This window comes from Acanthaster planci, linkage group LG10 (assembly GCF_054643075.1).
Source record: "Acanthaster planci isolate LZ-2023a linkage group LG10, COTS_SCS, whole genome shotgun sequence".
In the NCBI taxonomy this organism is placed as follows: Eukaryota; Metazoa; Echinodermata; class Asteroidea; order Valvatida; family Acanthasteridae; genus Acanthaster; species Acanthaster planci.
Genome location: NC_141786.1, coordinates 14,500,443 through 14,514,140, shown reverse-complemented (window position 1 = coordinate 14,514,140; position 13,698 = coordinate 14,500,443). Strand labels below are relative to the sequence as shown.

Genomic DNA, 13,698 nt, shown 5'->3' with positions numbered 1-13,698 from the left:
TAGCACTTTAATAAGGCCACATCAAAATTACTTCGCAGCAGCTGAAAATAACACATGCACCCATTTGAAGCAAGATATGAGACGGAGAGAAACACCCCCCCCCCGCCTTTGTTTTGGCCATTGTTTGATCGGAATCTCAGGAATTCTTTACAGACTTCTATTGTTAGGTAACAATAGTCTAGAGTGTGTATAGGGATTTGACATGTAAGGGGGGTACCCCTCCGTCCCATATCTTGCCTGGTATACATGCACCTATGGAAGCCATCAGCTCGATAACACAAGCACAGTGGAAGCTTACCGTCAGCTCAGTATCATATGCACCAGTGGAAGCCGTCAACTAGTGGCTTTATTTCCTAAAGATGCATGTGTGTTCTGTCAGCCACTGCCAAGTAATTTATACACGGGCTAACTGTGAGGTAGGAGCTTGCTTTTTATATAATAAGCTTACACTGACTACAATAAAGACCACTGAATCTGTGTCAGTTGGAAGTCCAAGTCAATTTTGGGACATAGAGTGTACCTAAACCCGGTTAATTGCTTGTTGTTGTTGAAGATGGATCAATTACACCCTTTAGCATGTTTTGAGTGAGACTGCCATGACTGCTAAATCAGTTGGCCAACTGAACTTCTACATGTGTGCATTTACCCATGACTCAAAAGTTCCAAAGTGTCTCTTGAGTGGTGTATTTATGTGCATTGTGCACAGTAAGCAGGGCTTAATGATTGGTACATTACAGAATAAAAGTACATGCTGCATTTGCTGTAACAGAACTTGTTAGAGTCTTATGTGATTACAGCAGTGCTACATGGGCAGACAGTATCTGCTCTTTATTCCTGCAACAGATTTCCTGACTGTGTACATATAAAGCCTGGTTTCCACATCGACATATGAAACTCAGATAGCAATGCAATCAAGACTTAAACTGCAACACAGACTTATGGAAACATGCCAAACAGAGGGGTTGCCAACAACGCAGACAAACGCAAACCAACTCACGAACGATCGGCAAAGTTGAGCCAGGTTCAACGTTGCCGACTGCATCAAGTAGCTGTGGCATCACCATACAAACACACACGCTGGCATGGCCGGCGTGCAACGATGTCCCTCTCGCTTAGTTCCACAAATTTTGCTCATTTTCTCCTCAATGCTCAAATATTACACTCTTTATGTAAAGCACTGTCTCTTCCGTTCGTGTCTTCACATCTTGCACACCGTATGCTTTACAACCAACCATATGGTAACCAGGCTTAAGTGTCTTAGAGAATACACTGCTTAAATGACTCTGATAAAAATATATTGAAGATAAAGGAACTTGTTTGGAATTCCTAACACGAAGAGTAAGAAGTCATATCAGAGCCATATGGTCATTTTCAAAACTTCCTCTGGAGTTGCATTTTCACTGTGCAAAATAAAATCAGATAAGTACTTTTGAATTTGAATACATTATTTAAAATTTGAATAGCTTTTCTGACATTATACACAACAGTAAGCAAACATACAGCACACCAGCAAAAACTGCAATCCTCTTGTGAAAATATAACCACACGTCAACTATAGCACCAGTATCCATGCACTATACATATATATGCCCCAGTTGTAATGGGATATTTTTCTTGCACATCCATTTAACCAAAATAAACAAGGTCATAAAGATTTTTCAAGTCCAAATACAATGAGTAACATTGTATTAATAAAATTACAATTTTTTTTTAATTCTTGGTGGCTCTGGAAGTAATAAGAAACCGATCCATCTCATATTCCAGAACTTTCCAAGAAATGAAATACATGTACATTTACAGTGTAAAAAATTTATCATATCTTCTGTGTGCCAAGTATAATGTACGATGGTTCCTCTGTCTTGCATACGATAATTTCTTCATATGATGTCATAGCACAAAGACATACTCTATACATGTACGTACATGTACTTATATATGTTGGTGTATTTATGACATAACACGTATATGCATAAAACCAATACAGTCATTTCTGTACCATCTTGCATGACATCATTTATGTACAGTAACAAACTCTTAGTACCAAGACTATTGATAATGAGCTCCTGCTTCAAGACAGTCACTGCAACAGATACATGCAATATCCCTAATAGGTTGACATTAATACAGACTTCTGTTTTTGAAGCTGCTTATCGAGCTTGAAAGTAGAAATTAACAATAATTCCCAAGAGAAATAACTCTTGACTTCTGTGTAGTTGAACATTGTTTTTAACACCCGAAAAGTACATGCCTCATCTTTTTAAATGCTATATCCTCTGACAGAATTAAACACTGCCATCATCATACATCACAGCAGTCAGCAACTCAATACTGGGGCAAGCTCCATAAAGGACCACTAGTTCACTAGTGGCTGGTTCATGACATACCAAGCTCGTGTGCAGTAAAGTCGAAGTGCGAACAACCCTAGTCAAGCGTTTTCAGGGAAAAAAGGTGCCCGCAGGGAGGGTAAAATAGCAAAAATTGAAGTGAAAATGGTTGTTTACTGGTGACATACTGTTTTTCTGGTACTTTTCTTGTAACTGGTCCTCTGTATACTGTGCTATTAAAAATGGTTTACAGCAACCAACAATGTGACCTACCTCGAAAGGCTGGTCGCAAATAATGGACTAGAATAATCCAACCATTGTCAACTAGCGTGCGTTCAATCAGAGTTAATCCAACTATGGTTAACTATGGTACTTGACCAATTTAGCCCCTGACTGTACATGCTGATGTTTTCACACTAATGATTTGTTGATTACTAAGCCTTTTTTTAGCTCAATTCAGGTTCAATAAAATTAATCTCTTTTTACTTCTTCTAATACGCACATGTGCATGTATCCTCTCTTGAGATTTTGAGTACATTAAAACAATTATTTGTACATATGCAGGTAGCACATATTAGGCAAGCAGCTTTGTTCTATTTTATTATGACAGTATTATGTACAACAGAACAATGGTCAATTAAGTTACATACCGAGTATATGAATGCCTGAGGTCATAACATAAATTACAAGACAAATATTTAGACTCAAAAAATACTTGCTTCACCATAATCACCTTGCATTATTTGTTAACTAAGTTACAAGATCATCTATATTTGCTGCGATGAAATTTTGCAGTACTATGAAGACTAACTTCAAATGAGCCTACATCCAGAACTTAAGACAATATCAACGAGGAACAAAGTCACAGGGTACACTTCATTTCCTTAGTGTTATATCAACAATGTACATGTAGGCTTGAAATTCTTTCAAAGAAAAAAAGCACACTCTTTTCTACAGTTGTTAGTACAATGTCAATAATCCTGCAGTAAGTTAATCCTCAACAGGACATTTAGTACAATGCGACTTCAGTAGGACATGTTGTTGAATATTTTGACCAACACTGAAAAGTACGGACCAACAAGCTACACTTACAGTGATGTGAAGCCATCTTCAAACATCTCTTGAGCAAGATCATCTTTTGCCAGTGAGCCACTATCAATCAGATCAAAGAAACAACTGGCAGCCTTAGCACTCAGTGCCCGCAAGGCTTGCAGGCGAAGTAACATTTTGCCATAGTGTTTGGTGTCCTGGGGGTGTTTAGTCTGACAATAAAAGTAGAAGCAGTCCATAAAGCGAGCTTGGAGGCGTGTCACTGACTCTTTGTCTGTAAGCCCTGCTGCATCTGAAACCACACAAACAAACTTTTCTTCACAGACATTACCCACTGGTGTCATTCCATGTGTACTGAGGAAATTGCAAAGAACAAGTATGACCCACTTCACAACACTTTCACCATGTACAACTATGACAAACTCAATAACTGGAGCAACAAATTACGCTATAACTTCGGTATGCATTTCCAATGGCATACATGCAAGGGTTATCACCAGCCAAAATTTAGTGCTGGGTAATATTTTGGCGAAGCACAGCGAGAGGAGCTCTCACGGGTCATGGCCAGGGGTCAAGTGCCCATTCAAGGGCCCCTGGTGGTCGCCCTGGTGGGGTAAAGGGGGCTCTGCCCCCTAAAGCTCCAGGATTCTGTTTCTTTCAGGGGGGAAATCAGGTTTCTGAGGCATGTTATAAAGTGGAATTTGTGTTGAATTATTAATAAATACAAATGAACACAGGATGAAAGAATTGTGTCATATATTTTTGTAATGGTATAAAGTAAGTGGCAGAACAAATAATCTTACACAAGGTTATCTGTTCATTACTGTAAAAAAAAACAGAACTGAGAAAAAATCAAAAGATCTGAAAATGTTGTTTTCTGAAGAAAAATTCAAACGATTTTGTTCCATAATTCTACATGTAGATATATTTATCTCTGAATGCTGCTAGCAGTCAAAACACTCTGCTGTCAAAAACAAAATGTGTTTAATGGCCTTTGACCAGGCGAAGGTGGATTCATTCATCAAAAACTTTTGACAAGCGGCAGGAAAACATGAGCACGCATGACTATTATCATTTGCCTCATACACACAGACCTCAATGTGAATTTTGTACCACACATACAAGTCCTGAGAAAGAGAATGTCACTTGATACTACGCACAAAATCTGCCGTACCTACTCCTGCTGGAATGCGACTCTGGGAATACAGACATTTATTGGTGTAATGAGGGTGGCACTGCTTGAAGTATCGGCACACTCAGGAGCGGAGCTTTAGTGTATGTGCATGTCTGTATCGTACGTGTACTGTACATCTACATGTGCAGTGTATGCATCGTGCGTGTGTATGTGTACAAGTACAGGGAATACTGCATACGAAGCTGGCCTCACATGTTGGGATATGTGGTCATAATGGCTGCCGTTGTTCTTTTCAATTATAGGCCTGGAACGGTGCGTAATTTTAAGCTTACTTCGAAGTATTTGTGGATTAAAACGAGCAAATAAGCACAGTATCTTATAATTGCTAAAGATAGGAACATACATGACAAATATTTAGATTTTTAAGAAATTCTCGGGAATGAAATATGTGCCGGGCGGTAAGGCTCAAAATTACCACACGTGCCGGGCGGAGATTCTGAGAGCTGGGCAGCTAGATTAACAACTATGCAGAAAGCAGATATAAGATTAATGTGTGTATGTACGTGTACGTGTGCCTTCCAAGAAATGCAGAGAGTATTAAAACTGAATAAAAGTAGCATGCTTCCAAAAATACCTTGAAAAGGCAGAAATTACGGAAAAGTATGTGCTTACCAGGAAATGACAGTATTAATGCATTGAGTAAGCAGAAGTCAGAATAATCCAATTTTATCTCAGACAGACGCTTTGCAAAGGTACAGGTGGACTGGACTAGCTCAGAATCCCAACCCAACTTGACTGTCTCCTCTTCAGTTAGTACCACACCCTCAGCAAAGTGTAAGATCTTGTCGGCATAAGTTGCCATTGACCTGCAAAGTAGTGCAGAGACAGTAGAGAAGATACTATGCACAAATGTCAAGAGCATAAGACATCTTTTAGTAAAAGCTCAGTTGCCCAATGTCTGTACAGATCTGTTACAGTTGTGTACTTGTGAATGTTGTTGTCTGTACAAGTTCCAGGAATATTCAACTCTTTCACTGAGCAACCGTCTGCCTAGATGTAAAGTGCTATGAACTCATAGTTCAGACAAGTTTGCCGTGAAATATACATCAGCACCAGAGGAGATATGCAGTAGATACTGTACTTGTGTATATCTCCACTGGTGCCAGGAGGGCCGAGTTAGAACAAATAATTGATTATTCTAAGATACGAGCTAACAAGTTTATCAGATATTTAAATATTCGCTTGTGCAGCAAATTTTTGGTCGGCCAAGTCTCCAGAAAAAAGTTGCATTAATACATGCATTAATCATTATAACTAGGATTAGCTAGTAACCAGGAGAGCTACCATTTCCTTTTATTGAATAAGCTTAAAAAGAGCAACTTGGTTGCAAGGAAACCGAGGTTTTTTCCTTTTTGTTTCATAGTATCTGCTCAAAACACAAGGGCCAATTGGAAACAACAGCCTTTTGGTGGGAAGTCAATGCTTAAGCACGTAGGTTTATGAGTATTTGATGAGAGGTGCAGTGAGTACGTGCAACCAACTGATGTTGGAATGCATGGTCTTCACATGTGCACCGCGCACGTGCACAAGTTCGGTTGATAAACTTCCCACCAGCCTGTTCCTTCTTTGCCCATGAGGGTGCATTTCAACTCAGTGCAGATTGCACCTGGCAATATTTGAGTCGAAAAATACAGATTCACTTATTCGTTGATTAAAAAATATCTACACATTGGGCACAGGCCAAGCGCTGGGAGAGGGCACACAGTATCAATGAGGTCCATGTCTTACCCAACCTTTCTGTTACCTGCGAGGGATACTATACTTATATAACAAGATTTCTGTACAAGCAAAGCAGCATACATGTACCTGGTACACGTATCAACAATTAACAATTTATTCATTTACAAAGCACAAATTTTATACAAATCAAATGTTCAAATGCGCTGTACAATGAAGACATTAAACTTGGTCGAGCCAATGACATACAAGGGTGCCTCTGGCAGCTGACAAATGACCCACATCAACTTATATCTACAGAGAGGAGACATTAAGAAGACATTATTGTCTTAGAGGTGGGAGGAAAACCCCAGAGAAGAAACCTCTAGATAAAACCCACTGAATCAGATAAGGACTGAAAGCCCAATCCACATGTGGACCAAGCCAGGAATCAAATAGGGTCACCAAGATGAAAGGACTACTTCGCCAACCCGACTCCACATGAACAATAAGCTACCTGTCCCCATATTAGAAGTCAAGTCTCCAGTCAACATACACTGTACCTTTACTGTTGCATCATGGGAGCCTTCAACATCCCAAACATTCATGAGTTTGATGGTGCATACTATATGAATTAATTCGTCTACCAGAGAGGACAGGGCTTGAAATTAACGGGCACGGGTAGCTAAAATGCACCCATTTGTCCCAGAAATGCGCCCATAAATCATAATGACGGGTGCAAGTACTTACACCCGTTTGATTCCACGTACCTGAACATTTTTACCTTTTGTTTCTATTTTTGTCATGAAAAATACCTGAACTTTTTGACTTCGCTTCGGATCAGCCTTGTCACAAAACAAGGTACAATTTTGTTAACGATGTCACCGAGCGCACACCGCAGTCTCGCATGCGATGCATGCACACACATGAACGTACACACACGCATACCCGTGGCCATTGTCACGATTGTATGGGAACTGGCCCCTCATGCATAAATTCAAGCCAAACGCGTGGATTCGGCTTAGACTTCAGTTTCGCTGGTTCCAGTCATAGCTTGAACATGTGGCTTTGAACCATGCTCCAAAATAACTGGAACCATCGAAACCAAAGTCTCAGCCTAATCCACTTGTTTCAAAAATGCTTGATTGCTGCAGTTAGTTCCCTTTTACGTCTGTGTGCGTATGCACGGTAGAAAGGCCCAGTGCCTGACTTTTTGCATAGCATCGCTAAGCACATGTTTGAGGTTCCGGTAGGTCAGGTACTCACTACTACATGTAGTTGTCCGTCGCGTGCAACCTGCCAAAATAACAACTCCATAAAGGCTTTAATATCTGCCAAAGTCTAAGCCGTAAGTTATCAGTGTCATTAATTTAAGCAACAGCAAGGACCAGGGTCTTTGCTTTTTTTCTTGAACATATGTCTTTAATATTTTATGGGAACTACTTGCTCCCATAAAGTGACAAATTCAGCTGTCTAGGGAGCAAGTACTTGCTCCCATGATGATTAGCCCAGTTTCCAGCCCTGGAGGGCTTTACTTTTATTTAACGTAAAATTCTTAAAGAGCTCAATGCATAAACGATTGAGGAAACACTGACTTGGTGTCTTTTCACTTAACCAGCTTTACATGTAAGAATGCAAATCTTACATTTTCATTTTTCAAACGCCTACTGCTCCCATTGAGAACCACAGAAATAAACGGGTGCCCTGATGTAAAAATATTTGTATTAACTTTGCATAAAAATCAAAAAGACTTGCCAACTCCTACCTGTAGGCAAGTCGAAGAATGTTAAGTTCCAGGAAGGAGCTTTTCAAAAGGCACATTTGATCCCCAATGCAGAGATTGGTGAATCCGGGTACTTTCTTGGCCCATCTGATGATAAGTTGGAGTTCTTGGTAGCCACACTGCATCATAGTATTAATGGGCTTATCATGGTTGACTTCATTACCTGATGCACCAAACAACAACAAAATTGGGTTGGACCGCAACTGATGACATTGTGTCAAGCATGCAGCAGGCTTTGCTTCAGATGTACTGTACATTTGCTACTTCAAGTTTCATTGGTGTTCTGATGCCTTTACTTCAAATATCAACAGTCATGGTTTTTATTTTTGTCATAGATATTTCAACGCTAATTACTGTAACAAGCCTTTGTTTCCAACAAACTACATGTATGTTTGTTCTGTATTTTACTCCTCTGCGGTTACCGTACGCGCTAAATTGTACAGTACACAAACAAAAGCATACTCAGTGAATGGGGAAAGTCAGCGCTCCGCTTTTTACCAAATACAGATACAACCAACAGTTTGACAAGGTTCCACACATCTCACGCCGTTGAGATAGACTGTGATCGTACCTTTAACTGGTATTATGTCTGGTCTGGAGGCTTTCAGTTCTTCCAGAAGCTGGATCATATCACCGGCTTTCTCTTCAGTGAAGGAGTCATCTTGTCCAATGTCCTGATCTGTCCCTGATGAGGTTGCAGGAGCATCAAACAGCTCCTCACTAGGATCTCTCTCTGTGATAGAAATCAAATTGTTTAGCTTTTATTATTAGGATAACAACAGCTACTGCTTATAATCTAATGGTACATGTTGGGGGATTTAAGTACGGTGCATTCAAGGCACATACCACTGATGAGGCAAGAGGAGTGTCACAAACCACACATTTAACTAATTATTCAAGCCGTTTCCATAAATTTTTGACTGGTGTTTTCTTTTTTCAGACAAGGAGTTTATGAATGGGCATAAAAGTGCAGTGGATTGATTTTAAACTAGTACATCACAACACCTCGCCTTTGGCTTGGTCCATTATTGTCCTCAGGCCCCTCCCCAGTTTCAAATGCATTAGTTTAAAACTGAGCCATTACTTGATGTAAGAGGAGTCATGGTTATCTACAATGATTACCTGTAGGCTGGCCGTGCGTCTGAGGATCTTGATCTAGCTGCTGTTGATCTGACCTAAGCTTCTTAGCATGAGGCCTTCCACCAGGAGCCCTGTCCTCCCTGACAGCTACCGGTACAATACATATAAATCAGAGTTTAATCAGATGATTTGGGTGATTTTGTAAGTCAATCACAAGTCACTCCAAGTCAATCACATTTCTAAAGTCTTTTACACAGTTAATGGTCATGTCCATGCCCTTCTTACATGGACATGTACCATACTTACCAGCCACATTCATGCCAACACTAAGACATTTTTTGTATCTGCAGTGTTGACAATTGTTGCGGCTTTCTTTTGTGATGGTGCAACCCCCCAGTTGGCCCACACCCCGACAGGCATACTTCAACTGCTTCTGCACAGTCCGCTTGAAAAATCCCTTGCAACCCTCGCAGGTGGTGACAGAGTAGTGCAAACCTGTAGCCTTGTCCGAGCACACCATACACTCGTTGTTCACTGTGCTGGATACATCTTCGTTCAGACAGCTTTGACCTGATTGGGCAGGTATTGCTGTCCTGTTACATGGAAGATGGTCAGCCTCTGCATCCATCCCTGCAGTGCTCATGCCAAGTGTTCCTTAATAAACTTCTGCTCCAATAAAAATACCTGTGAATAGACACATACATGCAACAACAAATGAACAAAATTTATTGTTCTGTTGCACACGTCTGAAAATCTTAAAAACATTGATGGCCAATCCTGCAATTATAGTATGCCCCTATGGAATCTGTTGCTGTAGCGGAAGTCTTGTGTCATATTTGCCAGTGTCAAACATGGGTAAGCACTGGAAGATTTTGCCTGGTAACCCATACTTACATGTAGACTAATGTAGTAGGTACCAGGCAAAAATCATCAAATGGTTAACAAAAGTGGTCCTTGATTGAACTTGGCCAGTTATTTTGCTGATTTGAATACATTTACCATTTCAAAGCATGCCATGTGAGCAGACGTGGTTGAATAGCATCAATTTACTCCTTCAGAAGTTAGTTTCGTGTATTTCTATCATCATAAATACAATTTTCACAAAAATATACATGTAATATCAAAATAGCAGAAATAATATGAGGATTCCAGATAAAAAGCAAATGCTCCAGTACAAGATCTGGAACCTGTCACTAATTAAATGAGTTATATTACAATTTTTCAAGCAAACAAGCTACAGTACATGTATTTAAGTTTACAAGAAAATCAGAAACACAACATACAGTACTATTCATGCTCACATTAATAACCATAGTTGGTATCAATTGAATTGATAATTATAATAACTAACAACAAGGGATTAAGTGAACTATTCAAAAAGAAAAAAGAAAAGCAAGGGAAAACAAAGAATGACAATAAAAAGAAAGAAGTGGTCAGAGAGGATACATGATACATTTTTAACAGTACTTAAGATTTCCAATAAGTTATTCAACTATCAAAATAATGTGACAGCAGCGTGAGTGCCACTGAAGTCATAGTTAGTTGACCTTTGACGTTGAGGGAAGCCAGTAGGGTTTTTACAAGTATCATCTGTGCATGTACATCAAGTCTTTGACACTAGTTACAGCATCATAAAACTGAGCTGTTTGCTAGGGCGCTAGTATTAAAGATTAAAGTCACACAAAAATAGATTCCAAGATCACTGCTCAAAGATAACAAAGTCACATTTTCTCCCAAAGCCACAGCCAATTGGTTAGTCACGTTCAAATATTAACAATCACTGATATGTGACTGGATGTTGGCAAAATACATGTACATGTATGCGCAATGGAACTCACAGTTTTAGGGGCTATATACGTTAAGGAAATATAAGCTGGATTCAAATTAAAACGGAAAGAGTTCCCTAGACGGAGATCACGCAATGTCCTGTGCACAAACCTATGGGACTAGTTAGAAACATTTTAAATGTTTTGATATTTTCTTTGGTAAACTTGATTTTTAGTGAGTTGCTTACCTTTAGAATTCTGTTCCTACATGTATGATAAGGAAACAAAGTCTACATGTACTTAATACATGTATGTTGGCAGTGATGTCCTCTTCCATATGAGAAAGACTTTGCTTGTGAAAAGTGGGCAGGACTGTGATTTTTGAGGGAAATTATGAGATAAAACAGCAATATTTATGTACTGTACACACATACCGCAACACCACAAAAAAGTATGAATAAAGAAAAATTATTTAGCACATGCCTGGATGAGGATTTTTGATGAATCTTGACAAATCTTAGTGCACTCAAAATGGCTGGATCTGGTCATCAGACTAGGGGTGAAGTCACATGACCTGACAGAGCTTTTGTTCGTCAAACACAGGAAAGAAAAAATATGTTTACTTACATGTAAATATTGTTAAAATCTACCCAAACTAGAGTTGTTTGGATTCTGGAATTAATGTTTCTCTACTGGGTGCTTAAGTTAACCCTAACCCCCCAAGGGTTGCTGGCCCTAACCTTCCCCATTCACACAAAGTTAAACACCCATATGGGAATTTGTGCACAGAGGCTGTTGGACTTAGTTTTTCTGAGGTACATGTATGGGAAAGAATTCCATATACGAAGTTCACTTTTTAGGAGAAATTTTTGCTCCAGGACAGATTTAAAAAGGGGCGACATTTATTTTTGGGGGATAGAGATGTGAAAGGGGGTTCAGTAACTTAGGGGAACAGGTTTAAAAAGAAGGGGCCCCACGCAATAAAACGGCAAAAAAGTGAGTCCTTTTGCCGTTCTTTTTTTCCCCTACTATATCCTCTACCGTTTCCTTTTTCCTTCACTATCCCGTCCTTTTATTTCTCCACAGTTTTCCTGTCATTAGTACAAGGATTATTACAGTTAGTATACACATTTAATACATTTAATCCAAATTGTGTCGTAAAGGGGAAGCGAACCTGCAATGAAGAGAACTGTTAGGTATAGAAATACAGCAGTCTAACTGACCACGCCACACGAGCGCTTGTTGCCGGAGAAAGTCGATATGTTCCATATAAAGTTACGGTTGAATTAAGGAGAGGTCACGATGAGGTCAAGATGAATATTTAAAAAAATTAAATATTTATGAAACTGAATATGTAATTATTCACGAATATTTGTATAAATTAGAATATTTAAATATAAATAAATGTGGCTATCCGTTGTTAATATAAGTAGGTTGTGCCAAAGGAAATCAACTAGGTAAGGTACATGTCTGAGCACAATTGACTGTATGACGTGAGTTATCTCCGTCGTATTATGTAAACCAAGAGAGAAAGAACAAGTAGAAATGCAGTCGGCCGTACGAAAGAAGGAATTTCAGTCCAATGCTGTATAAGAACTCACGCTAGGTGGAGTCTTGCTTCATCCATTAGCAATACATGCACTATGAGCGAGAATTGGAGTCTTATGCGCAATTGGTGAGAGAGGTGACTATCCACACCAGTGGAAGCGACCAGTTTGGGTTCTACCTGGCTGAATACATGTGGCGCTGCCGACATGCAGGAGTAGACCACTTCAATCAAATCCTTAAGGATGTTCTTCTCCTGTACAAGCCTCCCCTCACATTTTAGAGCGCAGATAGCCACACAATAATCTAAAGACAGGTTTCAGCTCCCTTTTCCCCTTCCCTCTGTATAAATATAGAAAAAAACTCCTCCAACTGACAAGCACTCTCTAAAAGAAATTTGCCCCTTTTTTCCTTCTAAACAAATTGTCCAACTTAAAAATTGTCACAAAACACGCACTATTTTCCCCCAAGTAAAAATTGTACATGTACATGTACAGTAGGGCTGCACTCCTCGTGTTGCGGATTCATGCATAAAATTACCTCAATGCTTGTGGCAGCCCAACCCCTGTTACATAACGGTTCTTTCCGGATATGATTTGGTTCATGCGCACACGTCGTGCGCATTCGCCATGTTCTTCAGAAGCAAAGATGGCCGCCTGTCGATGTAAACCTGGTCCATGTGTAGCTCCAAAAGTGTGCCCAAAACTCCACATTTCTGTCCTATGATTTTCAGCTCTTCAATGCCTATTGGAATCGTCTTCATTCAGCGATCAAAGTAAGGATACTTTTGTAGTAATAACGCGATATTACAGTGAACTTCGTATATGGAATTCTTCCCCTGATGTAGCCCCACTAGTGTGGCACGGACTCTCACCCCGTGCAACACTAGTGGGGCTACATCTGATGCAGCACCCTTTAACCACTCAGACGCGATCAGTCAAGCAATCACATAGGCCTATCTTCAACTTCCAGTTGATGTAGCCTTGTAGGCCTGCATGTAAATGCTTGCCTGTGTTCACCATGTTAGCTCACAATTACCACCATCACATCAGCTTGGGCCCAGTGCGGAGGCATTAGTCCTAAGCCCCTCAATTAGGCTAAACGGTAGGTTGGACGTGCAATTTCCACTTACCTCTTTCTTTGTTTCTTTTTAACGCTTACATAAGTTATGATCTCCAAATTTCCTGACCAAGGTTTCGCCGGTTACGGAATCAACCTGATTGAGAAGTCAGTCGCTATCTACATGTACGGCCCAGATCTACCGGTCGCTCACTCGAACTCTATTCAACCACTTGCCGG

General features: G+C 39.9%; 1 protein-coding gene across 3 annotated transcripts; it reads right to left on the bottom strand.

Moving 5' to 3' along the window:
• Positions 1-791: 791 nt before the first annotated feature.
• LOC110982053 (steroid hormone receptor ERR2-like) lies at positions 792-13,691 on the bottom strand. Of its 3 annotated transcripts, none has more exons than XM_022240192.2 (8): positions 13,532-13,691; positions 11,338-11,437; positions 9,395-9,772; positions 9,131-9,235; positions 8,580-8,741; positions 7,991-8,171; positions 5,182-5,375; positions 792-3,666 (listed from the first exon to the last, which is right to left on the bottom strand). In XM_022240192.2, exons 3-8 carry the CDS (start codon positions 9,729-9,731, stop codon positions 3,413-3,415), a joined length of 1,233 nt encoding a protein of 410 aa, XP_022095884.1. In that variant the 5' UTR covers positions 9,732-9,772; positions 11,338-11,437; positions 13,532-13,691; the 3' UTR covers positions 792-3,412. The 3 variants fall into 3 exon arrangements, with proteins under 3 accessions (XP_022095884.1, XP_022095883.1, XP_022095882.1); XM_022240191.2 differs by lacking the exon at positions 11,338-11,437 and adding an exon at positions 11,103-11,226; XM_022240190.2 differs by lacking the exon at positions 11,338-11,437.
• Positions 13,692-13,698: the final 7 nt, after the last annotated feature.